General features: G+C 44.6%; 1 protein-coding gene and 1 pseudogene across 3 annotated transcripts in view; one reads left to right on the top strand and one right to left on the bottom strand.

Moving 5' to 3' along the window:
• The first annotated feature begins 11,197 nt into the window (after positions 1 to 11,197).
• Positions 11,198 to 11,295, top strand: LOC123942887 (annotated as a pseudogene).
• A 3,659-nt stretch (positions 11,296 to 14,954) lies between these two features.
• Positions 14,955 to 25,356, bottom strand: part of FAXC (failed axon connections homolog, metaxin like GST domain containing) — a 76,405-nt gene continuing 66,003 nt past the window's right edge. For all 3 annotated transcript variants that reach the window (XM_046005451.1, XM_046005450.1, XM_046005449.1), the window contains one exon: positions 14,955 to 23,499. In XM_046005451.1, the coding sequence (XP_045861407.1) occupies positions 23,210 to 23,499 (290 nt within the window). In that variant the 3' untranslated portion in view covers positions 14,955 to 23,209. The remainder of the gene's footprint in view (positions 23,500 to 25,356) is intronic.

The raw sequence follows: 25,356 nt of genomic DNA, 5'->3' as shown, positions 1-25,356 counted from the left end.
GCTTCAAAGCTGAGCAGAGAGGAAGGCCTGGTCCCCACGGGCCTCCCCGTCCTGCCAGCCTGGGGTAGGAGACCACCCTTCAGGACTCGCCACACTCCACCGACAAGCTGTACTAGCAAGGCTACACGAGAAATGTGCAAAAGCTGTGCAGGGAAATGAAGCCTGGGCCCCATTCCTCCCATCAGCATCAAATTTTTATTTCTTGACTAAATAGAAGCTCTGCAGAACAGAAACCAAACTAGAATGGAAATCATTTGCTGCCCTCTTGTGGAGAACTCCGTATCCTTCCCCTCTGGTCTGCTGGACTTAGAGACCTGTGAAAACGGGGAGGTGGGGGGGATACACATGATGTCCAGAAGCCCTGCTCGCCTCTGTGAAGGATCTGGAAAAACTGCACGTCTGCCTGGTCTCAACCAACCCGTGTGCCAGAAAATCCGTCTAGTTCCGGCCACAGCCCGGAGGACTCAAAGGAAGTCTGGGTATATCCTTAGTGGGAAGGGGAAGGAGGAGAAACAGTAAAAGATCTGACTTGTTATGGTTTGTCGTTTTCCTATGGTCCAAATCTGGATCCGGGCTCTTGGTCTAAACCTGGATCAACTAAGGGGGATGGTGGTAGGGATAGATAGCCGGATAAAGTATTCCAGGACCGATTCTGAGAGTTACATCTCCTCTAGGGTAGCTGAAATCAGGGGCTTAGGCCTGTCATCAAATCCTAAACCACATCAAGCAAACCAGGCCCTGGGGAGCAGGAGGGGAGCTGAATTGACGCAGAGTAACCTAGGCAGGAAGCAGATGCTCTGCCCCCCACTGCAGCCCGAGCCCCATCCCCAGCAGGCCAAATCGGACTTCAGCCCTTCAGGATCGAAAAGGATTTTTGTTTTGGTTTTTCTTTTTTTTTTTAGGAATGTTGAAAGATACCCTCCCTGGCTTGGAATATATCCAAAATGTGTGTGGAAGTCACAGTCTCTCTGGAGACTACCCCGTGCTAATGAAAGATTTAAGATTTCCCTGTTAGCTACCACGTAATTTGCAACTCAACTAGTGACAGATAAATGAACCAGAATAGATTTTTTTAATTATTACAGACTTAATATATACAGAAAATTTCAGAAATCTTACAGAAATGCAACAGCATATTCTAGCAATCTAAGGAAAAGAGGGGAGTCTTAATAAAACAGTATTTTTTTTTTAAGATTTTATTTATTTATTTGTTAGAGTGTGAGAGAGAGCACAAGCAGGCGGAGTGGCAGGCAGAGGCAGAAGCAGGCGCCCCGTGCAGCAAGCAGCCCGATGTGGGACTCGATCCCAAGACACTGGGATCATGACCTGAGCCAAAGGCAGCCACTTAACCAACTGAGCCACCCAGGCGTCCCTAAAACAGTATTTTATTTACTATCTTTTTATTGCTGTGTCACAATACAGTTGGCTCCTAACACTAGCTAGGACTGAAGCAATCCTTCTGATCCCAGGGGTATGCACGTTAGAAAAGACTGTTTTATGAGGCTCCTCCATCCCCCCAAATCACCATTGTTTTCGTTCTAAGGCTAGTCCATGCAGAAATCAATGAAATTTATTTTTTTCTCATGTGGTTGACTGTCCTAGAATTGCATAAACACAGCTTCACATTAATGACTCCTCCACTTGAGGAATCAGAAAACATAGACCTAATGGCATCACTCACCTCTCTAGAACCTCTCATGGTCCCACAGTGTTCTGAGGCTCTAAAGCTGTCCGATACGGTTGCCACTAGCTGTGAGCATCTATTTAAATTTATACTTTAGTTCCTTAAAATTAAAGACCCTCCATTGCACTAGTCCCATTTTAAGTGCTCAGCGGCTACCTATGGCTACCATATAGAACAGCACAAATATCAAAGATGTCCAAGACCACAGAAAGCGCTCTTGAATGGAGTTTTTCTATAGGATGGCTAAATACCTTCCACAAAGCAAGCAAGGCTCTTAGCACCCTGGTCCTGTCTGCCTTCTTCTCTCCTCTCTGGCCTCTGCCTTAATACATGATCCCCTAACCCACCTCCTATGCTAATCTCCCTGGGATGTCTCCCCTGTACTTCCCACCTCCACTCCCTAGTGAATTACTGCTCACCCTTTAAGACTCAGGTTCAATGTCAGCTCCTCCCTGCAGCTTCCCATGACCCACTTTCCCCCTCCCCACAACTACACAGTGAATTGGCCTGTGCGAGTAATCCAATAACTGTTTATTTTTATAAAATATTTGCCCCTTGTTAATTGTTCTTAATATATTTTACTGATATATACTATATGTAATTATAAAATATTTTCTTATCTACTGATAATTTTATCTTTAGAAGTTTTATAAAATAATTATTTTAACACTAATTGTGAACTTTGATCCCACCCTAGTTTGAAATACAGTTCTCAGAAAACATCTCTTCCGCCTTTAGGGCCAGGGTGATCTGGAAGAATGAGGATCGAACCAAGAAACAAGAAACCTGGGTCAGAACCTCAGGAGAAGCCCTAACTACCTGTGTGATCTGAGACAAGGCACCTGACCGCTCAGTTTTCTCATGTTTCCAAATGCAGATTTGGGCCTGCTGATCTCTGAGAACTCGAAGTCCTTCCAGGACTTGCGTCTAAGGAGGGAGCCAATGGGAAACGGCAGACAACACAGGGCAGTGAAACTGGGAGGTCAGAACCTCCCACTCGAAGCTTTTAGAAATGAAATCTAAATTTCTGAGTGTTCTGCACACGTCCATACCACACTAAATAACTCCAAGGACCACAGCCTCATCCTCTCCGCCAAGAGCCACCAGATTCTCAGAGCCTGACCACCATCCACCTAGGGCTCAGACTTGCTGTGTTTGGGATTCATTAACAAATACCAGAATTATTGAGGATATGGAAAGGTCCTAACGGACTCAAAATGACACTAAACAAGGCAGATGTCATTAGCCCCCCAAATCAATACATGGCAGTCTCCTGAGATGTCCAGGCATCCACTGAATCGTCATCTTCTCAGAATGGCTTTCCCTGCCCACGCATCAGGCCGGTCGTTCCCCTTCACACTCCCCTGTTTTGTGTTCTTTATAACACTGTTATCTGAAACTCTCTCTCTCCCGTTTCCTTATCTATTACGTGTCCAGACACACACTGAATTATAAGTCCCACCAGAGCAAGACTGTATCTGCCTTATTCACCATGGTTGCCCTAACCCCTATGTTAATGACTCACGCCTGGTAAACACAGAAGAAGTATTTGAAGACTATTTGCTGGCCAGATGAGGTCAGCAGAATGACGGCAGACTCACCCCTATGGTAAAATTACATTTGGTAGTGTCTTTAAACCTGCCACTATTCCCAGGTTTGCCCTTCAGGATTGCATAGCTGCGTGTGAAAATCTTTTTACTGCCCCGACCTTGGCGTGTGATATATTAATGAGGCTCCATTCTCCTATGTCCCAATGAACACACTCTCTTCCTTTGGCATGCTTTATACTTTATACTTTGCTATGCCCTTGGTAGGCAGCCGTGGGCTTTACCAGCTTATACTATTTCTTCTTCGCTAGGAAATCAGGGGCCCAGGAGTGGGACCCAGTGGCTGCATATATGCAGCAATACTTTGTACCTCCAACTACATGACTCGGAGCCAAGTGAGACAACCAGGAGTAGGGGAACAGGAACCAAGATAGCTCCGCGGAACTCAGTGGCACCTAAATGGGATCAATCAGATTTTTTTTTCACCAAGGGTCTTGAAAGTACAATGAAAATCCCAGACACTAGGGCTTACCAATCTCTAGACGACGTGGAATACTTTACCTATAGAATTGCGCATTCTGAGATTTGCTCTCTCCATTCTTCGTTCAGCTCTGTGAGACATAAGGGTTTTCCCAAAGATGTATGTATTTAGTTTAGAGGAGGGGAGAGGGGAAGGGAGAAAGAATTTCAAGCAGACTCCCTGCTGAATGTGGAGCCCGACATGGGGCTTGATCTCACGACCCTGAGGTCATGACCCACACAGAAACCAAGAGTCGGACGCTCAACTGACTGAGTCACCCAGGTACTCCCGGTGTTTTTCTAATTGATTTCTATTGCTTGTTATCAAATGAACCTTAGCTGATACAAACAAAGGAGTACTCTATTCCGCTCCATAGCAAGTGACTCTCTCACAACATCCTATCTGGCAGATATCACTGTGACAGTATAGGCATTTAGCTGCTCACCCGTAGGAAGCTGCTGGTGCACCCTAAAATGCAGGGACGTGGACGAGAGCTACCAACCCGGACAGAACCCAGGTTGCTGGGGAAATGACACAAAACCAAAACAATCAAATTTTATGGCAATAGCGATTAAGACATAATGTTATCATCATCTACATGATCAGATACGAGGAGCTGGGAAAATCTGGCTTGCTGGCAGTGTAAATGGAGGAGATGTGAGGGTTTCCGCTGAGTCTAATCTCTCTATAAGCTAACATGATGAGCACTAATAAACCGATCAAATTTCCAGACCTTGATAGGTAATAATGCCACTGCAGCTTGTGTGGATTAAATATTATTTGAAGTATGGTGTCTACATCTGTTGTCATTCTGTAAGGATGACACTGATTAGAGTGTCACCAAGGAGAGGGCTGCAAAGGGGTAAGAGATGGGTAAACCATGTGACATGAGGAACCGCTCACAGAATCACGATGTTTGGTTTACAGAAGGAAAGGCTGGAGAAGGTCCAGTTGCTTCGTCACATATTTAAAGAAAAAGCACATGAAAGAAAACCTTCATTGAAATTCAGGAGATGGAAGTGGGAACAGTAGAAGAAAACCGGAGGGAGGTAGAATTTAACCTAAAGAATAGGTTGCTATCACAATTTTATACAATAAGGTACCTAACCAACAATATAATAAGACGCCCAACCAAGAAGTAGGCTACCCTCCCTGGAAATATTCTCAAAGAAGCTAACCGTTCTCAGCTATTTTAGAAAGTGCTTCCGCGTTGGAATGGATGAGTGGCACAGAGGACATCCCAGTCACTTTCAGGACAAAGATATGGTGCTTTCTGGGCAGGTCCTCTCACTCACCATCTGAGTGATTTGAGTATGTTAATTCCTCCTGGGCTTTTCAGCCTCATCCATAAGAAGCTGGAGACTAAATTAGATGGTCTCAAGGTCCCTCAAATTGCAGAACCCTACAACTCACAACGGAGAGGGAAGAGGACAGCAGAGGAAGTAGAGTAGGCTCACAGGTAGGAAAGAGGAGGGAGAGAGAAAGGAGGAAAGAGGGGAGGCTGATGTTGGCAGTAGGAGAAAGAGAAGGAATCAAAAGGAGAAAAGAGAAAGATGGAAAGAAAAAGGAGGGTTGTGCTCTTCCCCAGCTCCTCCCAGGCCTACTTAATAGCTCTGTCTCCACCTTCTTTATTGTTCAGCTATTCTGATAAATTTCAGCTGGCATTAACCTAGAGCATGTGCTTAATACCATAGTTTTAACTTCCAATTCAATTTTATTACTGAAGGTGTCTTTTTTTCCCCCCCCAAACAAGGCTTCTCTGAGACCCATTGCATTTTCCTTTTATATTCATCACATATTAAAGGCTTCCAGGAGCCCCTAAATTTCCCATTTATGCTGATACTCCCATTTGGTATGCTGAAGGTACTTCATTGCCATTCGTTATGAATGAGCTACAACAGTATTGCAACAGCGCTCAGCAAACAGCTCCTGACTTTCAGGTGTCATTACATGCAAGTGAAACTAAATGGATGAATTTTTAGCAGGAATAATGTAGTTCATGTTGACATTATTCACAGCTTTCCCAAGAAGACAGGTATTAATCAGACAACACTCGTGTAGGTCTCAGTATATAAATATTTGGGCGTCTGGCTAAACAGTGCCCTAACCTTTAAAAGGCATATAGACCTTATGCTTTAAATAGGATCATCAGTATAAAGGGCAATTTAGGACAAATAAAAGGAAGAATCTTTGCACAGGAGTATGGATGTATATGGAACCCATTATCTCAAGAGTTTAAACAGAATACCAATAAAAATAAGTCCCCAAGAAGCATCTCGGTAAGTCAGTAATTACAAAGTTCTGTGACTCTTCCTCCAAAGTCATTCATGTATCTGTCTTGTCCTCTCTTTTCCACTGTCTTTACCCAGGGCAACATACATTTACTGAAGCTTCCGAGGAAGTTTTTTTTAAAGATTTTATTTATTTATTTGACAAACAGAGATCACAAGCAGTCAGAGAGGCAGGCAGAGAGAGAGGGAGAAGCAGGCTCCCCGCTGAGCAGAGAGACCCATGCGGGGCTCGATCCCAGGACCCTGGGATCATGACCTAGCTGAAGGCAGAGGCTTTAACCCACTGAGCCACCCAGGTGCCCCTCAGAGGAAATTTTTTAAAAATAGAGAAGCTCAGGTGTTATTTCTGGAAGTGTACAATCTAGAATGTGGGATATGGTATACAACAAGAGATGAACAAGAAAGCATGTAGGCACAGGCTAGGTGCTCCATGAACAGATGAACAGTGAGTACTGCAGAAATTAAGGAGATACCATTTCTCAGAGCAAGAACACTTTCTGCAGATGGGTGAATTTGGTATGGCCATAATGCCGGGAACGGATAAGCCATCAGGATGGAAACTCTATGAACCAACACGTGAAGGTAGCCAAGGGTACGACACCATTTTGAATGACTCAGCTTTCTGGGTGGAAAACAGAGTTCACATGAAGATGCTTGAGGCGAGCGAAAAGATAAGAAAGATAAGAATTTGGGAACCAGATATCAGAAGCCGTGACCAGCAGGTGGAGGAGGTGAGACTACTCTGCAGGGGAGAGGAACCACCAAAGCCAGAAGTTCTGACAAGAAGCAATAAGGACCCAAGCTGAGAGCAATGATGTGAATGAAAAGGAAGGAACAAATGTAGAAGACACTCTCCTCTTCCCTTCTAAAGGCCACTGCCGCTGGGTTCATCTTCTTTATCATCTTGCTGGTCTTCCCCTTAAAAGTCCTCACTGCACCGCACACAAAATCTGAACTCCTTTTGGCCTCCACCATGCTCTTCCAGTATCTTGCACAGACCTGGCTGCAGACTCACCTTGTCACTCAGAACAGAACCCCTCCACTGCATCCAAGCAGTCGGGGGCACAGCTATGCACCCAGCACACACCAGCCAGACTGTCAAAGCATAGATTTCTACTATTGTTCTAAGTCTTAGATGAACCTAATCTTATACCTGGGCAGAATGAAAACACAAATCATTATAACTTCCCTGAATCACAATTCAGGAGTAAACCTCTATGAACAATTTACGCTGCATTTTTTTCTTTAGATGAAAAATTTTAGTAACTAATCTTTCCCTGGGCACCTGAGTGACTCAGTCAGTTAACCATCCAACTCTTGATTTCAGCTCAGGTCATGATCTCAAGGACGTGAGACAGAGCCCCATGTCAGGTTCCCTGCTGGGCGTGGAACCTGCTTAAGATTCTCTCTCTCCCTCTGCCCCTCCCCACCTTCTCTCTCCCTCTAACAAAAACAAAAACAAAAATAAAAATAAATAAAACCACTAACCTGTCCCATCAAACTACATCGACTTTCCATAAGGCCAAGGTCTCCTACTAGTCAATCTCCAAACCAAGCCCCTTGGCAGTCCCCTTGCCCACCTGCCAGGTATCTTGTCATATCTACACATTTTATATTCCCCATGTAAAAAATTATCTTAGGAGCCTCTCCAAATCACTAGCACAGAACAGAGCACAAGGTGAGCCATGATGATCCATTAACTGATTGATTATATGATTGATTTTCATATATGGATGTTCATTTCATTCTAGGTTACTGAAAGAGAAGGACATTTGGAAATATTCCTCATGCCAAGGGGACTGCTTCAGAGTACCTCGGGATCCGAGGGCAAGATCAACGAGTTCATTGGACTAACAGAATATTTCATTCTCTTATTTTGCAGCGATAAAAGAAGAAATAGAAGCCCATGAGAGGGAACAGGAAAGGTGCAGTTGCACCTTCAGTTGCTTGAAGCAGAGCCACTGTGGTAAGGGCCTCCCACACCCAGCCTGAGAAAAGACACCAAATTCCTGCCCATTTAGGCGAGGACATCAGTGGCTCTCCAGAGACTTGTGACCATCAAACCCACATAAAAATTATTTGGTTCTCTTTCACATGCATATGCTACATTTTACAGGTGGTAAAATTAGGAGCGCACTCTCACTTTCTACCGAGTCCCCAGGACAATGCGCTCCAACTAACCCCACTCTGCAGTGGGGTCTCTAACCACTGAAGCAGGTGTAGCAGTGGTTGGGGAAGGGTGAGGGGAGTTTCCAATCAGGCCAAGCTTAGTGAATGGAGTTTGGTAGAGAGCTCAGCATTTTAGTGGCAAGGTCTGCATTTTAGCATCAAAAGAGACAGAGGTAATGGCACAATCTTAAAGGCACTTTGCCCAAGAGGACATTTGGGAAAGTGGTAGAATTCCAACCCAGCAGAAATGGCATAAAGGATCAGCCAGGGGAGATGCATTTGCCTGTGTCTTGGGAATATAATCATATCTGACATATCTGCTTTTAAAGACTGGTTGCAGGGCCCCTTGGTGGCTCAGTGGGTTAACTGTCTGCCTTAGTTAAGCCATGACTTGGCTCAGGTCATGATCCCGGAGTCCTGGGATCAAATCCCATATTGGGTTCTCTACTCAGCAGGTCTGCTTCTCCCACTCCCTCCTCCCTGCTTGTGCTCTCTCTTGCTCTCTCTCTCAAATAAATAAATAAATCTTTAAAATAGATATAAAAATATATAGAAAATATAAATATTTTCTATATATTTATATAAATGTTTATATAATGTATATGTATATATTTACATATTATATATTTATATTTTATATATTTATATAAAATACTTTATATAAAAAATACTATACACACACACACACAAATGTTAAAGTACTGGTTCTGTATGTAAGACCGTGTAGGAAAGAAAGCTAACAGTAATAGCACGAGTTCGATTTCCTCCTATTGGGGAAGAGTTGAAGTAGGAGGAGGAAAAAGTAAAAAAGGAAGTCTAATCTCCTCCTACGAGGGATTTCTCCCTCTATTTTTGTGCAGAGATCGGGCTAAGTCCATACGTGCCAACACTCAAGCCAAGAAAGTGTCATCGCTCTGCTTTCTATAGGATGCAAAAACTGAGAGCTGAGAGGAATAAACCTCCGAGGCTCCCAAAGAAAGCCATGCACAACTTTAGTGGCTATAGTCTCATTCATAAGTTAAATACACTGTAACACATAGAAACAGCCTAAAACCAAGCATAGGCGAATGTACCTCACACTGGAGGCTGCAGCACAGGGTTTTGTGGGGCGGCATGAGACTTCGGGGGTGGAGAAAAGCACAGTCCAACCGTGAGTGGGATTAGGGATTCAGATCCATGGTCTGTGTGTGTCAAGGAAATAGGAGCTGTTTGAATTACGGGCCATAACTCCATCGAGAGAGCCTGAGGACTGCATAAACCACTTGAGCCTACAAAAATGACTTCCCATATTTCAGTCACCTGTGGTTTGTTCTATGAGTTATTTACTGGCTGCCTCTGCACAGTCTGTCATGTCAAACGTCAGACTTTGGAGAATTTCTTTGCAATCTGATCTTTTATCTTAGAATCTGTCCATTCCTGTAACCAATCTTTATTGAGCATTTGCTACAAGTACTGTGCTTTGGAATAAAGCCGTTCCTTTCGGATCTCTACCTACTTGCAAACCCTAAACCCTTAAAGTTATCCAACACAAGAAATCAGACATCCTAGAGCCAGCTAGAGAGCCCTGCCTGGGGGACAAACACCCCACAACAAGTGGAGCAAATGTCTGATAAGGACGCAACCATGTGCGTTTGTGTGTGGGGTTCCCATCCTGTTCCATCCCGTCTAAGAGCTGAAGCTCTTACGCACTCAGAGGAAAAGCCGCTGCACAGTGACTTGCAGAAGCTGCTTTTAAGGAGAAAGGGGTTGATCTAGGGGATGCTAAGACGTAAGGTACAGGCCCCCAGTCAGACCACACCACCTGCAGCCAAGCAGCTGCTGGAAAGCCTTGACCTTCCCTGTCACAGATGTGCTCCGTGTCCATTTTAACCCTTTCAAGACACCTCTTTGCCTCCTTTATCCTTTCAGTGCTAATGGAATGAAGCTAAGATGCTCATGGTGGAGACGGGGTCCTTGACAGCGGGGGTCACCTCAGAAAGATGAGGCGTCAGCACTACCTCACACTTATCACAGCTCAGATTACGAGACCGCCATTTTTTTTAAGATTTTATTTATTTATTTGACAGAGAGAGAGATCACAAGTAGGCAGAGAGACAGAGAGAGAGGGGGAAGAAGCAGGCTCCCTGCTAAGCAGAGAACCCGATGCGGGACTCGATCCCAGGAACCTGGGATCATGACCTGAGCCGAAGGCAGAGGCTTAACCCACTGAGCCACCCAGGCACCCCGAGACCGCCATTTTTAAACATCCAGACTTCTGGAAGTCTTTTTAACCAAAGAAAGATACATTTCCTCCTTTCTGTGCCGGGAAGAGGGCACACCTGGAAATGTGACAAGTTGGAAAGGTTAAGTCACATTCAGCATGGCAAAAGCAGGAGAACAGTAGAGAGAGGCTCAGAAGGTTCCCTCTCTCACACATTCCTGCGTTGGAAGGACTCCCCACCATGCGGTCCAAGCCATCTTATTTGTCCCTCTCTTGTGGTATTTATCAGCATCTATCTTTTACCGGAGTTTTATGTCTTACCTGCCAGTGAAGGTAGAGTCAGTGTCTGATTTATCTTTCTATTCCCCACCATGTCAAAGAAATGAAAGAGAACACCTTTTTCTTTGGCTGTCTCTCCTTGGGGGAAGTCTGGTGAAAAGAAAGCATTCAGCAGAGAAGACAGAAAAAAATCAACTACAGTCATCCATTTGTTAACTATGTGAACAGAAGAGGAAAAAAAAATGCCAATAATTTTTTTCCTTTTTTTTTTTTTTTTTTTTACAACAGCATCATTCCTTCAGTGGTGGAATGACAGGTAAAACAAAGTGGCCAGTTCATAGTTCGGTAGCTCTGGAGTTTGGTGTGGGAGGACGGGAAGGGCAGTAGTGGGAAATATGGCAAGTGAGGGAGGCAGGTTTCAGGTCACGGAAAGTCTTTCATGCCTGTACTCTATCCTGAATATGATGGAAGCCACGTGGCCACTTTCCCTGCTGGAGTAACTTGGCAGTGCTCGCCTCGGCAGTACAGACACTAAAACTGGAAAGATACGGAGAAGATTAGCATGGCCCCTTCGCAAGGATGACATGCAAATTCGCAAATAGCTTGGCAGCAAGGAGGAGAATGGGTTTGAGGGAGGCAGACCAGAAGGAAGGAACTTGGGGAGAAGGCAGCAGCCCCAGACGTTGAGGCTGAGCTGAGGAGGAGATGAATTCAGACTGGCAGCAGGAAGCAGAATCCACAGGCCTGGGTGACTCCCCGGGTCTTGATTAGACACCAAGAGGCTCAGAAACATGAGGGAAAGAGGATTATCAGTTCCCATCTGGACAGGTGGAGACATCCACAGGCAGCATCCCAAGGGCGGGTCTGGGGTTGGAGATGGAAAGTGTGCAGACTCTCGCTTAGAGACAGGGGCCAGCAGAGTGTGTGGAGAGCTCCTCTGGGCAGCGGGCAGTAGGAACCCTAAGAACCCTGCCACTTAGGAGTGTTTTCTCCTTTTTCAGTCATTCCCCCAGGAATTCCCTCTCTAAGGAGTCAAGGGGAATGAAGTGTGTGGGACCAATGGCCATGACCACCAGAAGTGAAGTCCATGAACCCAGCATCACCCGCATCACAGATAGCCTCCAAAAGAGAGCCAGGGTCTGTGTGAACATGGATTAAGGACCTGGTGACGGAATACGTGTGTGTTCTATGAGAAGGCAAAGCCCACACAGTTGGCTGAGAATGACTCGGCAGAAGAAGTTAATTAGGTCATTTCTGCTTCAGCACAAGCACTCTCCAGCCTCATAGCCTTCTCCTCAAGAGGTTGTGTGGTCTGGTGGTGAACTTGCTAGAATGGTGTAGAACTAGCAGCACACAGCAGGGTCAAAGCTAGGCTCCTGAACCCCAGCTCTGCCGTTCCCTCGGTGGCGATCCAGGACAAGACAGTCAACCTCTCTTCGCCTCAGTTTCCTCATCTATAAACTAGACACGGTGCTGACGGTGCTGATGCTGAGGAAGGTGGTGATGATGATGGTGATAGCGGTGGGGACAGTGATGGCACCTGTCTCGCTCGGTCACTGTGAAGGGTAAATGAGTTCAGGTATGTAGGTGGCCAAGACCAAGGCATTTGGCTGGTAGTAAGTGATATGTAAATGTTAGCTGTTAGTACCTGATTAGTCATGAAATTCCTCCTTCTGACATGAGGAGACTCCATAGAGCAGGAAGTAGAATCAGAGCGGACAGAGAAGTGGAATTCGACCATCGGGAACCATGAGAGGAGGTTTGGACGGGTCAGCCTGCAAAACCCCTTGCTTTGTATATGAGGACACCAGGTGGCCTGGCCAGGGAGTTACCGAGACAGTATCCTGAAGACACTGAGCGAAATGTCACAGAATTGCAGGCTGCTGAAGACTTTTCATCTCTCTCCAGCCCATTTGCTTTCACAACCCCCTGGGGGCTGCAGCTTCCCTTTTCTCCCCTTCACAAGTTCCAGTCCCGCGTCTCCTACTGGTTCCTCGTGTTCGGTGTGGCTAACCCCAAACACCACATTCCCCCACACCTGTGCCCCTTCTCCCCATTGCCTGCACCTGGCCGCGGGCGTCCGCAGTCTCCCCGCACTACCTCCTAGTGCTAGGTGCTCTCCTTCCCCACATCCAGGAGTCAGCTCTTCCTCGCACTCGGAGGCGGGCGGCTCCCCCTCTCAGTTCCCCCTGCACCCCTGCCCCGCTTCTCACCTCTAACCTGTTCCAAGCCACCGGGATCAGTCCCAGCTGCTTTCCTGCCACCCCTGTCTGACTGGTCCCTCAGCCAGGCTGTCCGCAGACACATCTTTTTTAAATACTCTTTCCTTGTGTTCCTCCCCAGCTCAGAAGCCCTCCTTACCTTCAGAGGGATGATTCCAAACTGCCTGGTCCAGTTTTCCTCCCCACTTTCCCCCTGCTTACGCTTGGGCCACCAGTGAGTCTGGATTTCCTGTCCCCGAGCAGTCCTAAAATGCCCACGATTGGCCCTGGAATGTGCCAGCTCGCTGGAGGGAGGTCCGTAAGGGTGGAGAAGGAAGGAGCAAGGCTTCCACACAATAAACTCGGGACACAGGAGGGCTGCAGGAGGGGCCCGAGCTGCTCCCTGCCACCTACCGCCCTTCCCTCAACTCTCCTCCTCCCTTTCAAGGTTGCCTGTGACATTGTTTCAGTCAGGGTTTACCTGGATGTTTCCATGTTGAACATGGGTTACCCAGAGTGCTTGCCGGGGCCAAACACAACGCCCGGGTAGGTGACCCTCCAATCTCAACTGGGGATGACCTCCTAAGTCTTCACGATAAGCGCACCACCATGAAAATAGACCAGGTAACTCGTGGACACACAGGGCAGCAACACAGTCTTTACCGTGAGGGAGGAAGCTGGTCCGCTTTCCCTTGTGTTCCAGAGTTTTCTTTCATCCATGGGATCAGCTACTTTAACCTTGGTAGGTTTTGAAAGAAAAGCCTGTGGCTAATGGGAACCAGCCCAGCTGAGAAGTGTTTCATGGGTGCTGACAGTGGCAAACAAAATAGTGTACAAACAAAATAGACAGCCCCTAGGAGAGCGGGGACAGCAACGGCTCTGCCTCTCCTCTAAAAGGAAGGAAGGACAAAACTATGAAGAATCAAGTCTTGGGATATTCAGTACACCTAGCAGCAACACAATTCTCTTATACTTCTGAGAGCACAGTGTGCTGAGAAGGCAAACTTCCTTCTGACGCCTCTGAAATCAAGGAGAGCAAGCTTCCCTAAGGGGAGAGACACCAGGCTTGAGTCCAAGGCCTCCACACAAGTTCTAGAAGGGTCTGGGGCTAACTTAAGTTGAAGCAGATATAGATTTGTCCCAAAGCATTTTCAATTATGGGCCTATGTTAATAAGGCTCTATGTTAGTAGGCAGGGTTGATGAGTTGGGATTCATAAGTCAAGAGAGAAAGGAGGTCTAAAAGCCAAACTGTTATCTCTAGAATGTGGGTTTACAGTATTCTCTCCATTTCTACTTAATAGATACTCCCATGGTTTGGGACGTTTGGGATTTGGATGTTACTGTATTACAATTTGCTCTAAATGCTAAGATAAGAATAATAGTTGGTGAAATTTCTACGTAGGATTCCAAACATCCTAAATGTCTCACTCAATCCTGACATGCCCTGAGGCCCAGCTGTCTTTCGCGGTTCATTACCAGGCACGTCTGGGTGGAGCACTTAGTAATATTTGTATTTCTAAAAACCTCACTGCCAATCTATGACTTGAGCACAACTTAGCCACTTTACCCCAGTCTACCTCCCCAATCTCCTTCCTCATCTACAAAATGGGAATCATAACGACTTCATCAAAGTGGTACAAACACTCATTTAGACACTATTAATAGAAGGTAAAATTGATCTCTCCAGGCCTACTGCCAGGGTAAAGGTCTTAATATGTGTCCTTTTCCCACGTTCTCCTTTTCTTCTCTCTACTAGTGGACATCACTCCCCACAAAGAACTAAAGACAGGAGAGGGTAGGAGAGCACATTCAAAGACCTGTTTTTTGACTTAAAAAACATTTGTTTGAAATTCTGATCCAAAAGTTATATGCCTAAAAAATTCATTACCTCTGTTTTAACCATACAAGAGCCTTACAAGGAAAAGATCTTCCCAAGCATCTAAAAGGCCACCACTTAACAGTGTTGGCTGCAAAAGTTTCAGATTTTCCTCATGAGTGTAAAGTTTAAACGTTCAAATTTGCAAAAGAGAAGCAAATGAGAATAAAGACATTCACAGCAAGCTATTTCATAACCACGAGTTCTCATTTACACATCAAATACATACAGCATTGAGACAAAATGTACAGAATTTCCACATTTATATACAGTAATCAACATAGTGCACAATTCAAATCTATCTTACAATCAAGTGTACAAGTTTAAATATGGCTTTATAAACTACTAACAATAACTGTGCTAACGTAACTCATAGGTCCAGAAACACTGGAACGCCACCTCCACACTGAGGTCCTTGTTCAGCAAGATGCCATTTCTGTGTTTGCAAAACAGATGGTGCAGGTTAAATGCTTCTAGGCCGCGTCCACCCATCAGCCCCCAAGCAGCTGAAATGTGGGTTTGAATGAGACCAACCTCAGTCCTTCCTACCTCAGATATCTGGAAATAAATCCGTGCATCTTCTACACATTTGGAGACGTGGAGTTATAAACAAATGGAAGAGAGATATATAGTCAGTGAGACGATGATTACCAGGAATTATCGGAACATGCTTCTCAGATGGGTACCGAAATTCTCAAGCAATACATCCCTCATTTGCATAATTTGTTTTTCTTCCCCTCCTTTCTTTTCTTATTTTGCTTAAATCCATGGACTGTGAAATCTTCCAGAAATTTTTGAAACATTCTAGATCAAGTGGTCCCAAAACCAGAATTAAAAATAGCTCATGTAAGGGGGACATCTCTTTGCTATTCTCTCCCCCAACCAAAAATGCCCATTTTCGGTAAAAATAAATACACACATACATCCATTCCTTGACCTACGATCATGCCTATTTTACATACGCTTTGCCACAAATGTTACACACACATTCCTTAATCAATTGCAGCCTTCTAGGCGCTAGCCTTAAATACACCTTGCCCTGCTCCCTAAACTCTATTGGGTACAGGTTCGTCTTTGAAACGTTCTATGTTTTCCATGGTTTTTAATGTATGTATCAGTACAGCAGTGTGAGCAGTGTGTGTGTGTTTACAAATAAATATACCAAAGGGCAAGCTCAGAAAGTTTTACTGTGGGGTGAATGAGCACAAAGGTTTCAAGACCGCTACCTCAATGCGGATGATTTGGGGTGTCTCCCTCTAAAATACATCTATAAAACAAATATACATTACTGTGTACATTTTTTATTTATAAAATGGAAACCATATGCCACAAACCCTTTTGAGAAACTAGAAGGAAGTTCCAGAGTCAAAGGAATGGGGTGGGGGCCAGTGCTCTGCTCTCAGCTGCCCCCCGACTTCCCAGGCTTGGCTTCAGGTGGGACAATCCCGGAGCTTGAGCATATAAATTTAAGACAAAGATCAATGCAAAGATCAATGCTACTTCAGTGCTCCCTGCACCAGTCTTTTGTGGTCTTTTGTATACCCACAAACAATCCTTCCCTACAAATTGCTTGTGTTTTTGATTTATGAGACTGGATTTTGTATTGCGGCACTAACGCCACCACTGAGACAACTTTTGAGGCTCCTGACACATTCTAACACAGCCAAGCCACATGGTTGCCTGAAGCCGTCGCATCTGTCGCCCTTTCCTCCTCTCCTCCCACTCCGCGAAATCCTAATACCACCAAGTGCAGAATTCGGACCCTTACCTTCCCGACCATGACCACCATCACCGCCGTGTGAGTCGTCGGACACTCCCGCGGGATGCACGCTCTGGGGAAAACACATGCTTACCAGAAGCATGATCCCGTGAGACGGATTACTTGAGGTAATCGTTTTGACAGGAGGAACAAAACATGTCGCCCCGGCGGAAGCAGAGATTCCTCAAAAATTTGAGCACTGTTTTTAATCTTATTGCTGCACGAGAATTCAGATACGATTGGCTTAAAGTAAAAATACAATCATTTGGACGTGGGTTGTGTTCGAATAAGCCAAATGGGATCTCTTATCGAGAGAGAAGCAAATAGGGCACAACGCTTCCAGTTCTGAACAACTGTTAGAGGGAAGAGTCCACATTGCTCTTCTGTTCTAAGAGGAGGGAGACGGTAAATATCCAAAGCACTTCTCTTTCCTAGCCCTCCACTGAACAATCGCATTCTCTCTGCTATCTGTTTAGCCACAGCTAATTAACATGGCAATTCAGGAGCTGAACCCTATTGTTTTTAAAGCCATAGGTAATTCTTTAAAAATACTAAAGAAAGGAAAAGGTTTAACTATCATTGATAAATGAGTTAGTTGCTCTATTTCAACTACAAAGTTAAAAAAAAAAATGTGCTTGCAGGGGTAGGGGCCGGGGAGAGGGGAATTAGTCATAAATAAAAAGCAATACTACTTTTTATAAAATTAGCCATTATCATAAATATATATTGCTCTGCTGTTAGTGGATTGCTTCAAAATATTTAAAGCTGCAGTCAGGGACAACAACTATTTTTAAAAATCCAAGAAGGCCATCAAGTTCATTGCTGACATTATTTAATTACGTAAGAACACTAAAGTCTCTACCAATCTCTTATTCTAGGTAACTTGTTTCTCCCACTAAAATGATCACGAGTGTTGGTGCTGGCTAGACCACATTCATAAGTTAGTTCATTATTGCAATGGGCCCCTCCAACTATCTACAAGTTTTACCATTTGGAGCGATAATCTTCTTGAAATTTGAGCATCCCTCCTCGTCATAATCTAGCCAGCAACAGAAGTTTCAGAAAGCCTTGTTCTGGGGACAAGTCCCCTGCCTTAGCAAGAGCCAGAATGCTTGAGGGGGTCACATTGTCAACTCCAAGAGAGCTGAGTCACTTTCCTTTCAGCGATTTTTCAGTTTCCTCTGTAACCGTTGCTTAAGACCAAGGCTGATACGTTACTCATTCCAGTAATCTTATCCTAAAGGTTAAGGAACTTTAAATATCTTTCAGATATTCTGTAAAGTCAGGGACTAAAAACCCAAGATTCTGCTAAGGAATTCAAATGAAGAAAACATTCATGATGTGTTTGCATTTTCTCCCCGCGCTGGCGAGAGCGCTCCAGGCAAGCGGGACCTCCCGCCCCACCCACCAAGGGGATCCTCTCAAACTTTGCCAAGCTTCATCCAGACCACTGGAAGCAACCAAATAAAGATCAAGCACCCCGCAATCATACATAATGGATGGCTGAACTTATTAAGGATGGGTTGCCGGAGTTCAGCATTCAGACTTGGAAGTATTTGTCATCAAATGTACTTTCATCGGTTCTTGTTCAACTTACACAGCCCTGCCCATACAGAGGAGCAACAAATCTTGGATGATAGGAGCAATAAAAATCACTTCACCCTGTAAAAAAAGAAAAAGACGGCGACAGCGACACAGAAGAACCTGAGTAGTTACCTATCAACAAAGGCACCATCCTTTTATTGAAAATACACTCAACAATTATCCTATGAATGGATGGATGGATGGATGGATGAATACAGGAAAATGTGATTGTGCAGACCTTTTCCTATAAGGAACAATCCAGCCTCTTCTCTCCTACCTGACGCCCCCTGCTGGTCAGCCTACCCATGCAGAAGTGGTGGGTTCGAGAGCTGAGATGAAGCTCACAGGGCCCTGAATTAATTCAGATAAACCAACTTTCTGGATGGTTTAAGGTTAACTGACAAAAACAATAACAATAAAACCTTGTCAGTTTCAGAATGCCAAATCTGTCCAAACAAAGCTATTTTCTCAATTAATGTGAGACACCTCTTCTTCCTTCCTTCCCTGTCACTCAACACACTCAGCATGGATAGTAAGAGATTCTCTCTTGCATGCATGTCCCATACCAATTTTTCTCCTCTCTGAATAGGTCAAAGGCAAGAAAAGAATGAACAGTAATAATGGGAACTTTTAAACACTCTTTATACAGAAGGTTTCTTCAACTGGGGTCCATGAGCGCCTAAGGAGTCCATGGATGATTTCAGGTCTCTAAATCTGAACTTCTGCATAAAATTTTGTATATTTTCATATATGTATTTTCTGGTAATAAGGCAGAGGGCTTTCATAGGATTCTTAGTGGCGTCTCTGAGGTCAATTTAAAACCACTGCTTTTTAGCACGTGGCCTGCTTTTGGGTGTACATTTCCCATGCAGCCATCAGGGAAGGAGATGATGACTGCTCTGTTTCTAGAGGAAGGGGAGATTATAATGAGCTGGGAAGTCTTCTTGCAGAACTGAGGAAGCTGGGCCTTAAGAGGTGGGCATGAGTTGGGCCAGCGGACAGGCAGGGTAGGCGTTTCAGGAGAGAGGCTAGCATAAACAGGGGCAGAGGGGGGAAATGAGGTATGTCTAGGCAATGGCAAGCAAACCAACCTGGATTCACTGGATGGCTCACATGGAGGAGCCCTGGGAGACACCCCAGGAAAGGAGAAGAGGGAAGAGGTGAGGATACCAGGCCCCAGGGAGCGGCCCTCACCCTGAGGCAATATGACACGCCCTCGGGCCAGAGCTTTTTAAAAAAATTAGTGGCCATGGGTAGAATGGATCAGGGAGGTGACCAAGCATTTAAAAGAGGCTACCACAGAAGTCTAAGGAAAAGAGGATGACCTAACATTAGGGTGCCATGTCTGTTCTGTTCCCCACTCCATAGCCAGGGTGGATCCCAGGGCCAGACCCAGGGTAGGTGCTCAGTGATCACACAGTGAGTGAGCATGTGAGCATGCATTCTTAAAGGATAAATAACAAAGAATAAGGAGTCTTGGCGACTTGCTATCATTCGCACAGCCTAGCAGTACCTTGCAGAGTAAACCCTAATGAGAGATCTCCTGGGTTGGCCTGGACCAGACTGAATGGACATGGAGGACAAGAGCAGAAGACTCTAAGCACTCTTCGAGAGAGACCGGGGACGTGCTGGTTCCATGGGCACGGAGCAATATCTCAGGGGACGTGGGTTTTCAAAGGAAACCAAGTCAAAATGGTGTCATGGCAAGAACCATCTAAGGCCAGGCGAAAGACTTCGGTTCGGGTCCTGCCCTGCAAATGAATGCATGTGTGACGCGGGGCCAATGACAACCTCAAAGGCTCTCTTGTAAGGGGCTTCCTACAACCAACCCATGGCCCAGCCGTACACTGCTTGATTCTACACTTTCTCTCAAATCATCTAGACAAGACCCATGAAGCTAAAATCCCTAGCTCTTCCTTTCCTTGGACGCTACTTCAGGAATCCTATCCTAATACCTAATACCACAGTACACACAGGCAGGGTTCACTGGAGCGCCAGACGTGTAGTGTAGTCGTGATTCAAGTCCAAGTTGCTCTAAGTCTATGCTCAGTCACCTGGGTAGCCCATGGCCTCAGGAGAATCACTGTTCACAATTTGTTATGTTACAACAACAAAATAGTAAACTCTGAAGATATGGTTTACCTTTGCATAAAGTTATGTATATCTATGTCTACTCTGACATATGCAGATTAAATCATACTGTTGCTGCTCCTCAATCCTGATGAGTGGGGATGAGGGGCAAAGGGAGAGGGAGAGAGGGGAGGAATTTATTGGGGTAAAAAAAGAACAGGTGGCTAGCGGGTCTTCTGCCCAACCTAGAACATCTGTTACCATTGAAGATCACACTTTCCTTATGTTACTTTCCATTAAAAAAAAGAAACACAACTTGAACAAGTAATCCAGATAACCAAAATGTCCCCGAATTTCTTGTTATTTTTTTCTTGTAAGTAGCACCTGTTCACCATATTGGAGAACACTTCAGATCTGGAGAGCTTAGGAATGAAAGATAAAATTTAAATTAAAAAGATAAAATTAAAGCCCTCCCAATAAAGCCTACCCAGGTCATTCAAACCACACCGAGTCTGTCTTGGTCATTTTGTTTCCACAACCCACACCGGAAAGTTAAAACCTGGGGATATTATTCCAGGGTTCTAAATCGAGTTACACCTACTAAATGTTTGGCTACCCAGTCATGAGCCGTCAGACTAGTACCCAAGACTGCAAGTGGTAACGTCCATTCAAGCCCCTGAGAGGCACCCGGATAGAATGACAATGAACATTGTCTCTCCATGTACTTGCTCTCCAAGCAATGCACGATTAAAAAAAAAAAAAAAATGCGACTCACACAGTCATAACTTAATCATTCTTGAAGTAAAGATACAACACGCCTGGTGCTATATAGTAAGAATAAATCGTAGGCAAAATTCCAAACACAACTCTCTCCAGCTAAGAGTGGGGACAGGGCAACTTGGTCTTTGTGCGGATAGGTCTACAGTCCATCTCTTTGTCGCATACGCATTTTCAAGCCCAAAGTTTCCCTAGTCACACGGAACTACCACCAGCTGACCTTGGAACACACTTGTTAGAGACAGAAGCGGACAGTCCTCCCAAGTGACACTGGAGATGAAACACGCTCCTCCATTCATGTCTTCTGCACCACATTTTCATTAGGCACCAAACAGTCCTCTCCAAGATGAATGGTTTTAATAAGATACTAACAACCGGGTTTCCTGTGCAGTAAGAATGGCCAACTCAGGGCATCTCCTGCATGGTTGCTTCAATGGTAAACAGCCTCAGCAACTCTCCCCCTTTACCTCTCAGTGGAATCCACAGCATTTTAGGATTTTTTTTTTTTTTTTGCAAAAGCCATATTCAAAGAGTCTTTGTCAAGCAAAGAACATGAACTTCCCAGCACATGTTGCTGTCTTTAAAGCAGTGTCTCTTGAGCCCCACAATGCATAACCATCGCCCAGTGAGCCCGCTGTGATCAGAAGCAAAGCAGTTCTGGTTGCAGGTGTGAATCTGAACACTGACTCTCCCAGCCCAAATCCACGGCCATCACCCCAGCATCTTCACCCCATATTTCACTGGAAAATGTTGTAAGTCACCAAAAATGGTGTCTTCAGAGACAGAGGGCCTTAGTAAATACAGTAATCCCAACGGTCCATGTGCTCTACGGGGAAGGAGAGGGAGCACAGGGAGGCTATGGGAAATCCTTAAGAAACATTAACGTTTGCCCTGCGAGAGGAAGCCATTGCCTTCCTCTCACAGGGCAATGGCTGAGAACACCGGAGAAGTTGCATTAGGAAAACTGCATAGAGTGTACACTGCGCAAAGTGCTTTGATGCCAGCGCCGCGATCCTCTTCACACTTCTTTTCAGCACATCTCGCAAGGTCTGTTTTCAAAAACACATCACAAGCTGGCAAGCGTCTGCTTTGAAAAATCAGTCAAATGCTTTCCCCTTCACTTCTGTGAAACCCAGCATATTCCTGAGCTTTACTCCCTTCAGATAAACCAAGCACGGGCAACTTAACGCTCGGGAGTCGACAAAGGACAACATTCCAGTGTGCGTTCAGGCAACGAAAGAAAGACTTCTGCAGACACACAGAACTGAAGACTGTTTGCAGCTGTTGATGAGCTGTGAGAGCATGTTCAAGGTTCTCTCTGCAAAAGAGTTCGATTCAAGCAAGATCACAGGGAAGAACGAGGACCGAGTCCTAGCTGTGCCTCTGTGCGTGTCTCGTCTGCTCGGCTCTGGCAAGTGACTGTGGCCGCTGCTGGCCGGACGTGGAATTCCTTTGCCCTTGAATCTCCACACATCGGAAGCACAATAGAGAATAGAAGGTGTTTACGTTGCAGCTCTTCCAAGAGGTTTAAAGCGCCGAATGTTACCACATGAATCCTCACAACACCCCTGTGAGGTAGGTAGGTGGAGAGTAGTGTTATCCCCACCTTACAGGTGGGGGAAATGAGGCACACGAGAATTAAGGGACTTGCCCGAAATCACACAGCTAGTCACTGGCAGGACTGAGAAGAAAACTTAAACTGATTAGCACCTAGCACAGTGCTTTGCACGTAGTAGGTGTTCACTGAATATCTAGGGATTTTATTTGAATTATCTCAACATACAATATACACACATAAAATACAAGCAGCCGCCATAGAACCCTTGTCTCCTACATGTCTCCTGATGACTTCTCGAGTTACTGGAACTCACATGAATGAATGAAGGGCACTCAAGAGTCCATCTCACAGCGAAGCCCCCTGGCTGAAGAGGATCTACACAATCGGGACCCACAGACGACCTGTTCTTGCCCCTGCTCTGCCACAGGATGTCAGTTTTCTAATGAAAACAAAAATGGATTTCAGGAACCATGCTGACTTTTTTTTTTTTTTTTGCCTGTTTTAAATGGAGCCATCTTAATGGTTCTGTGTTTTGTTTGTACAAAAAGAAATAAGGCTGCTATAGTCCAGTTAGCTTGTGAGAAGTGTGCCAAGCACAAAGATCTCCTCCCAGCTGAGCTGGACTTCCACCTGGGAAACTGGACCCACCAGGGAGTGGCAGCTCGGGCAGAAGACGGTCAGTGAGGCTGAACATCACTTGCACTGTTCGTGGTCTGTGTAGTCATCCATGTCCACATCGGAATCAAAGAGCGAGTGTCCAGTGAAATCTGTATCTGGGGTTCTGGAAAAACTGTTCTCTGCTCCCTCATCTTCAAAGGTCTCTGTCCTTGAGTAAAAGCTGAAATCCAGCAGGGGCGTGTGGGTTTTGCTGCCTTCGCTGCTCTCCTCAGACTCATAGATGGTGTTGTCATCATCATGGTGCCACTCGGGCCAGAATTTCCTCCTTATCCTCTCACAGTACATGGCAAGGTTGATCAGTTCACCTGTTGGGGGGAAGGGGGTAAGGAAAGTCAGGGTTAATTCTCAAAGGCAGAAGTCTACCAGTTAGCCACTGGGCCTGGGGAATTGATTGGGAAGAATATGGTGGGGGAGACGTTCACAATGTTTTTCCACAGAGGGACCATCAAATATTTAGGTTTTCATGCATGTAAGAAGAAAGGTAAGCAGGAAAAGTCAAATTCGTGAGTGGGCTGAGTGAGATTAAGGAGAGAATCCTATGGTGGGTAGTTTATCCAAAGTGGCAGCTAAACTACCATCATTTGGCTGTGTCAAGCATTTTATTATTTTACGTTTGGTTATCAAGGGAATTGGTGCTTTGACTGGTTCATATTTAAATTAAAATATAGCCCATGAAAATACACCAACTGTTAGGTGGATTAAGTCAGCCAGAAATAATCATTCATTCCACAAATATTTGTAGTGTTATTAAGGACTGGGTACTATGCCACATAGTTGGAAAAAGTTATGTTAAGATGTAAATAATCCTAAATAAAATGGATAACTCAGAATTCTCTATGGATGAGTGTACCCACAGGCACATTTAGTAAAACAGGTTTTTAAATATTTTTTCAATAAAATGGAACAGCTACACCCATAATTAAGTTCCCACTCAGTCACTGGGCTACTTCTTTTCATGTGAATCAAAGTAACACTTTTGTTAAGTCACTAAAATTGTCCAGGCATTCGTCTGAAACACACAGAATCTGACATTCATTTCCTAATTCCCGATGAAAAATGGCGAGGGTGAGTTTTTGCCTTTGATCCACTAGATGGCAGCATTGCTTACAAAAGCATAATTTGTCACTATCCCTTCCTGGATTTCCTAGCCCTAAGAATATTCTTCGGATGTTTGTTTTTTAAAAGTTATATAAACATCTAATTATACAGGTAATCCAATGTTTCACTGCTAAAATTAGAAAATAATGGATACACCAAAAATAAAAGAATCACCAATAATCACTACTGTAATAACATTTTTGTTTATGTTCTTTCAGAAATGTATAGACTTATATATGCTTACATATATTTATACTTGCTATTTAAACATTTACTATATATTCTGTTTCTTATGCTACTTTTACTCCTTAACAACCTGTAGTAAAAAGCTTTCAATTTCACACTATTACCTGACGACGCACAGTAGCTCATTATTCAGCTGTACCATTGTTTATTTTGTTTTTACCATACCCCCGTTATGGCCATATAAGTTGTTTCTGTATTAATGGGTCTATTGATTATAGTCTTTACTCTATTTTCTATCAAAGAAGATAATACATTCTCATTCTGGAAAGTGAGAACCCTGTATAAAAAATGTATAAATACCATTTTTGTATACAGGGTTCTCACTTTCCAGAATGAGATAAGGGAGAAATAGATAAGGGAGAAAATAGATAAATAGATAAGGGAGAAAACATAAGGCTCCTATAATCTCATCACTCCGAGGTCATCACAATGAACGTTTTGGTGGAATTTATTTCAGCATCTTTTCTATTTATTTGTCATTATTACCACTTCCTGTTACTTTGCGTAACATTATTATACACATTTTCCAACGGAAATTTTTCAAAACTTGATGGCAGCTCTGCTTTAATAAGCACGCTCCCTATAAAACATGAAGAAGCGAGTCCCCCACTCCATGAACCCTATAAACTGGTGGGCAGATATCGCTTCCAGGGCACTATTTTCAGTTGCCTCAGCTCATAACAGTTCCCCCCATACTAAGAGTCCGTTCTGACTGCCCCCTACTCAAGGATTTTACGTACACGCCCGGGAGCCAGTAGCCAAGGAGCCGCCATCAGTGCTTCCTAAAAAGATGCAGACAAACCCTCCACTTAGATTCT

The sequence above is a fragment of the Meles meles genome, chromosome 5, assembly GCF_922984935.1.
Source record: "Meles meles chromosome 5, mMelMel3.1 paternal haplotype, whole genome shotgun sequence".
Taxonomy (NCBI): Eukaryota; Metazoa; Chordata; class Mammalia; order Carnivora; family Mustelidae; genus Meles; species Meles meles.
Note: the sequence above shows the minus strand (reverse complement) of the source record. Positions and strands in the feature narration are given on the sequence as shown.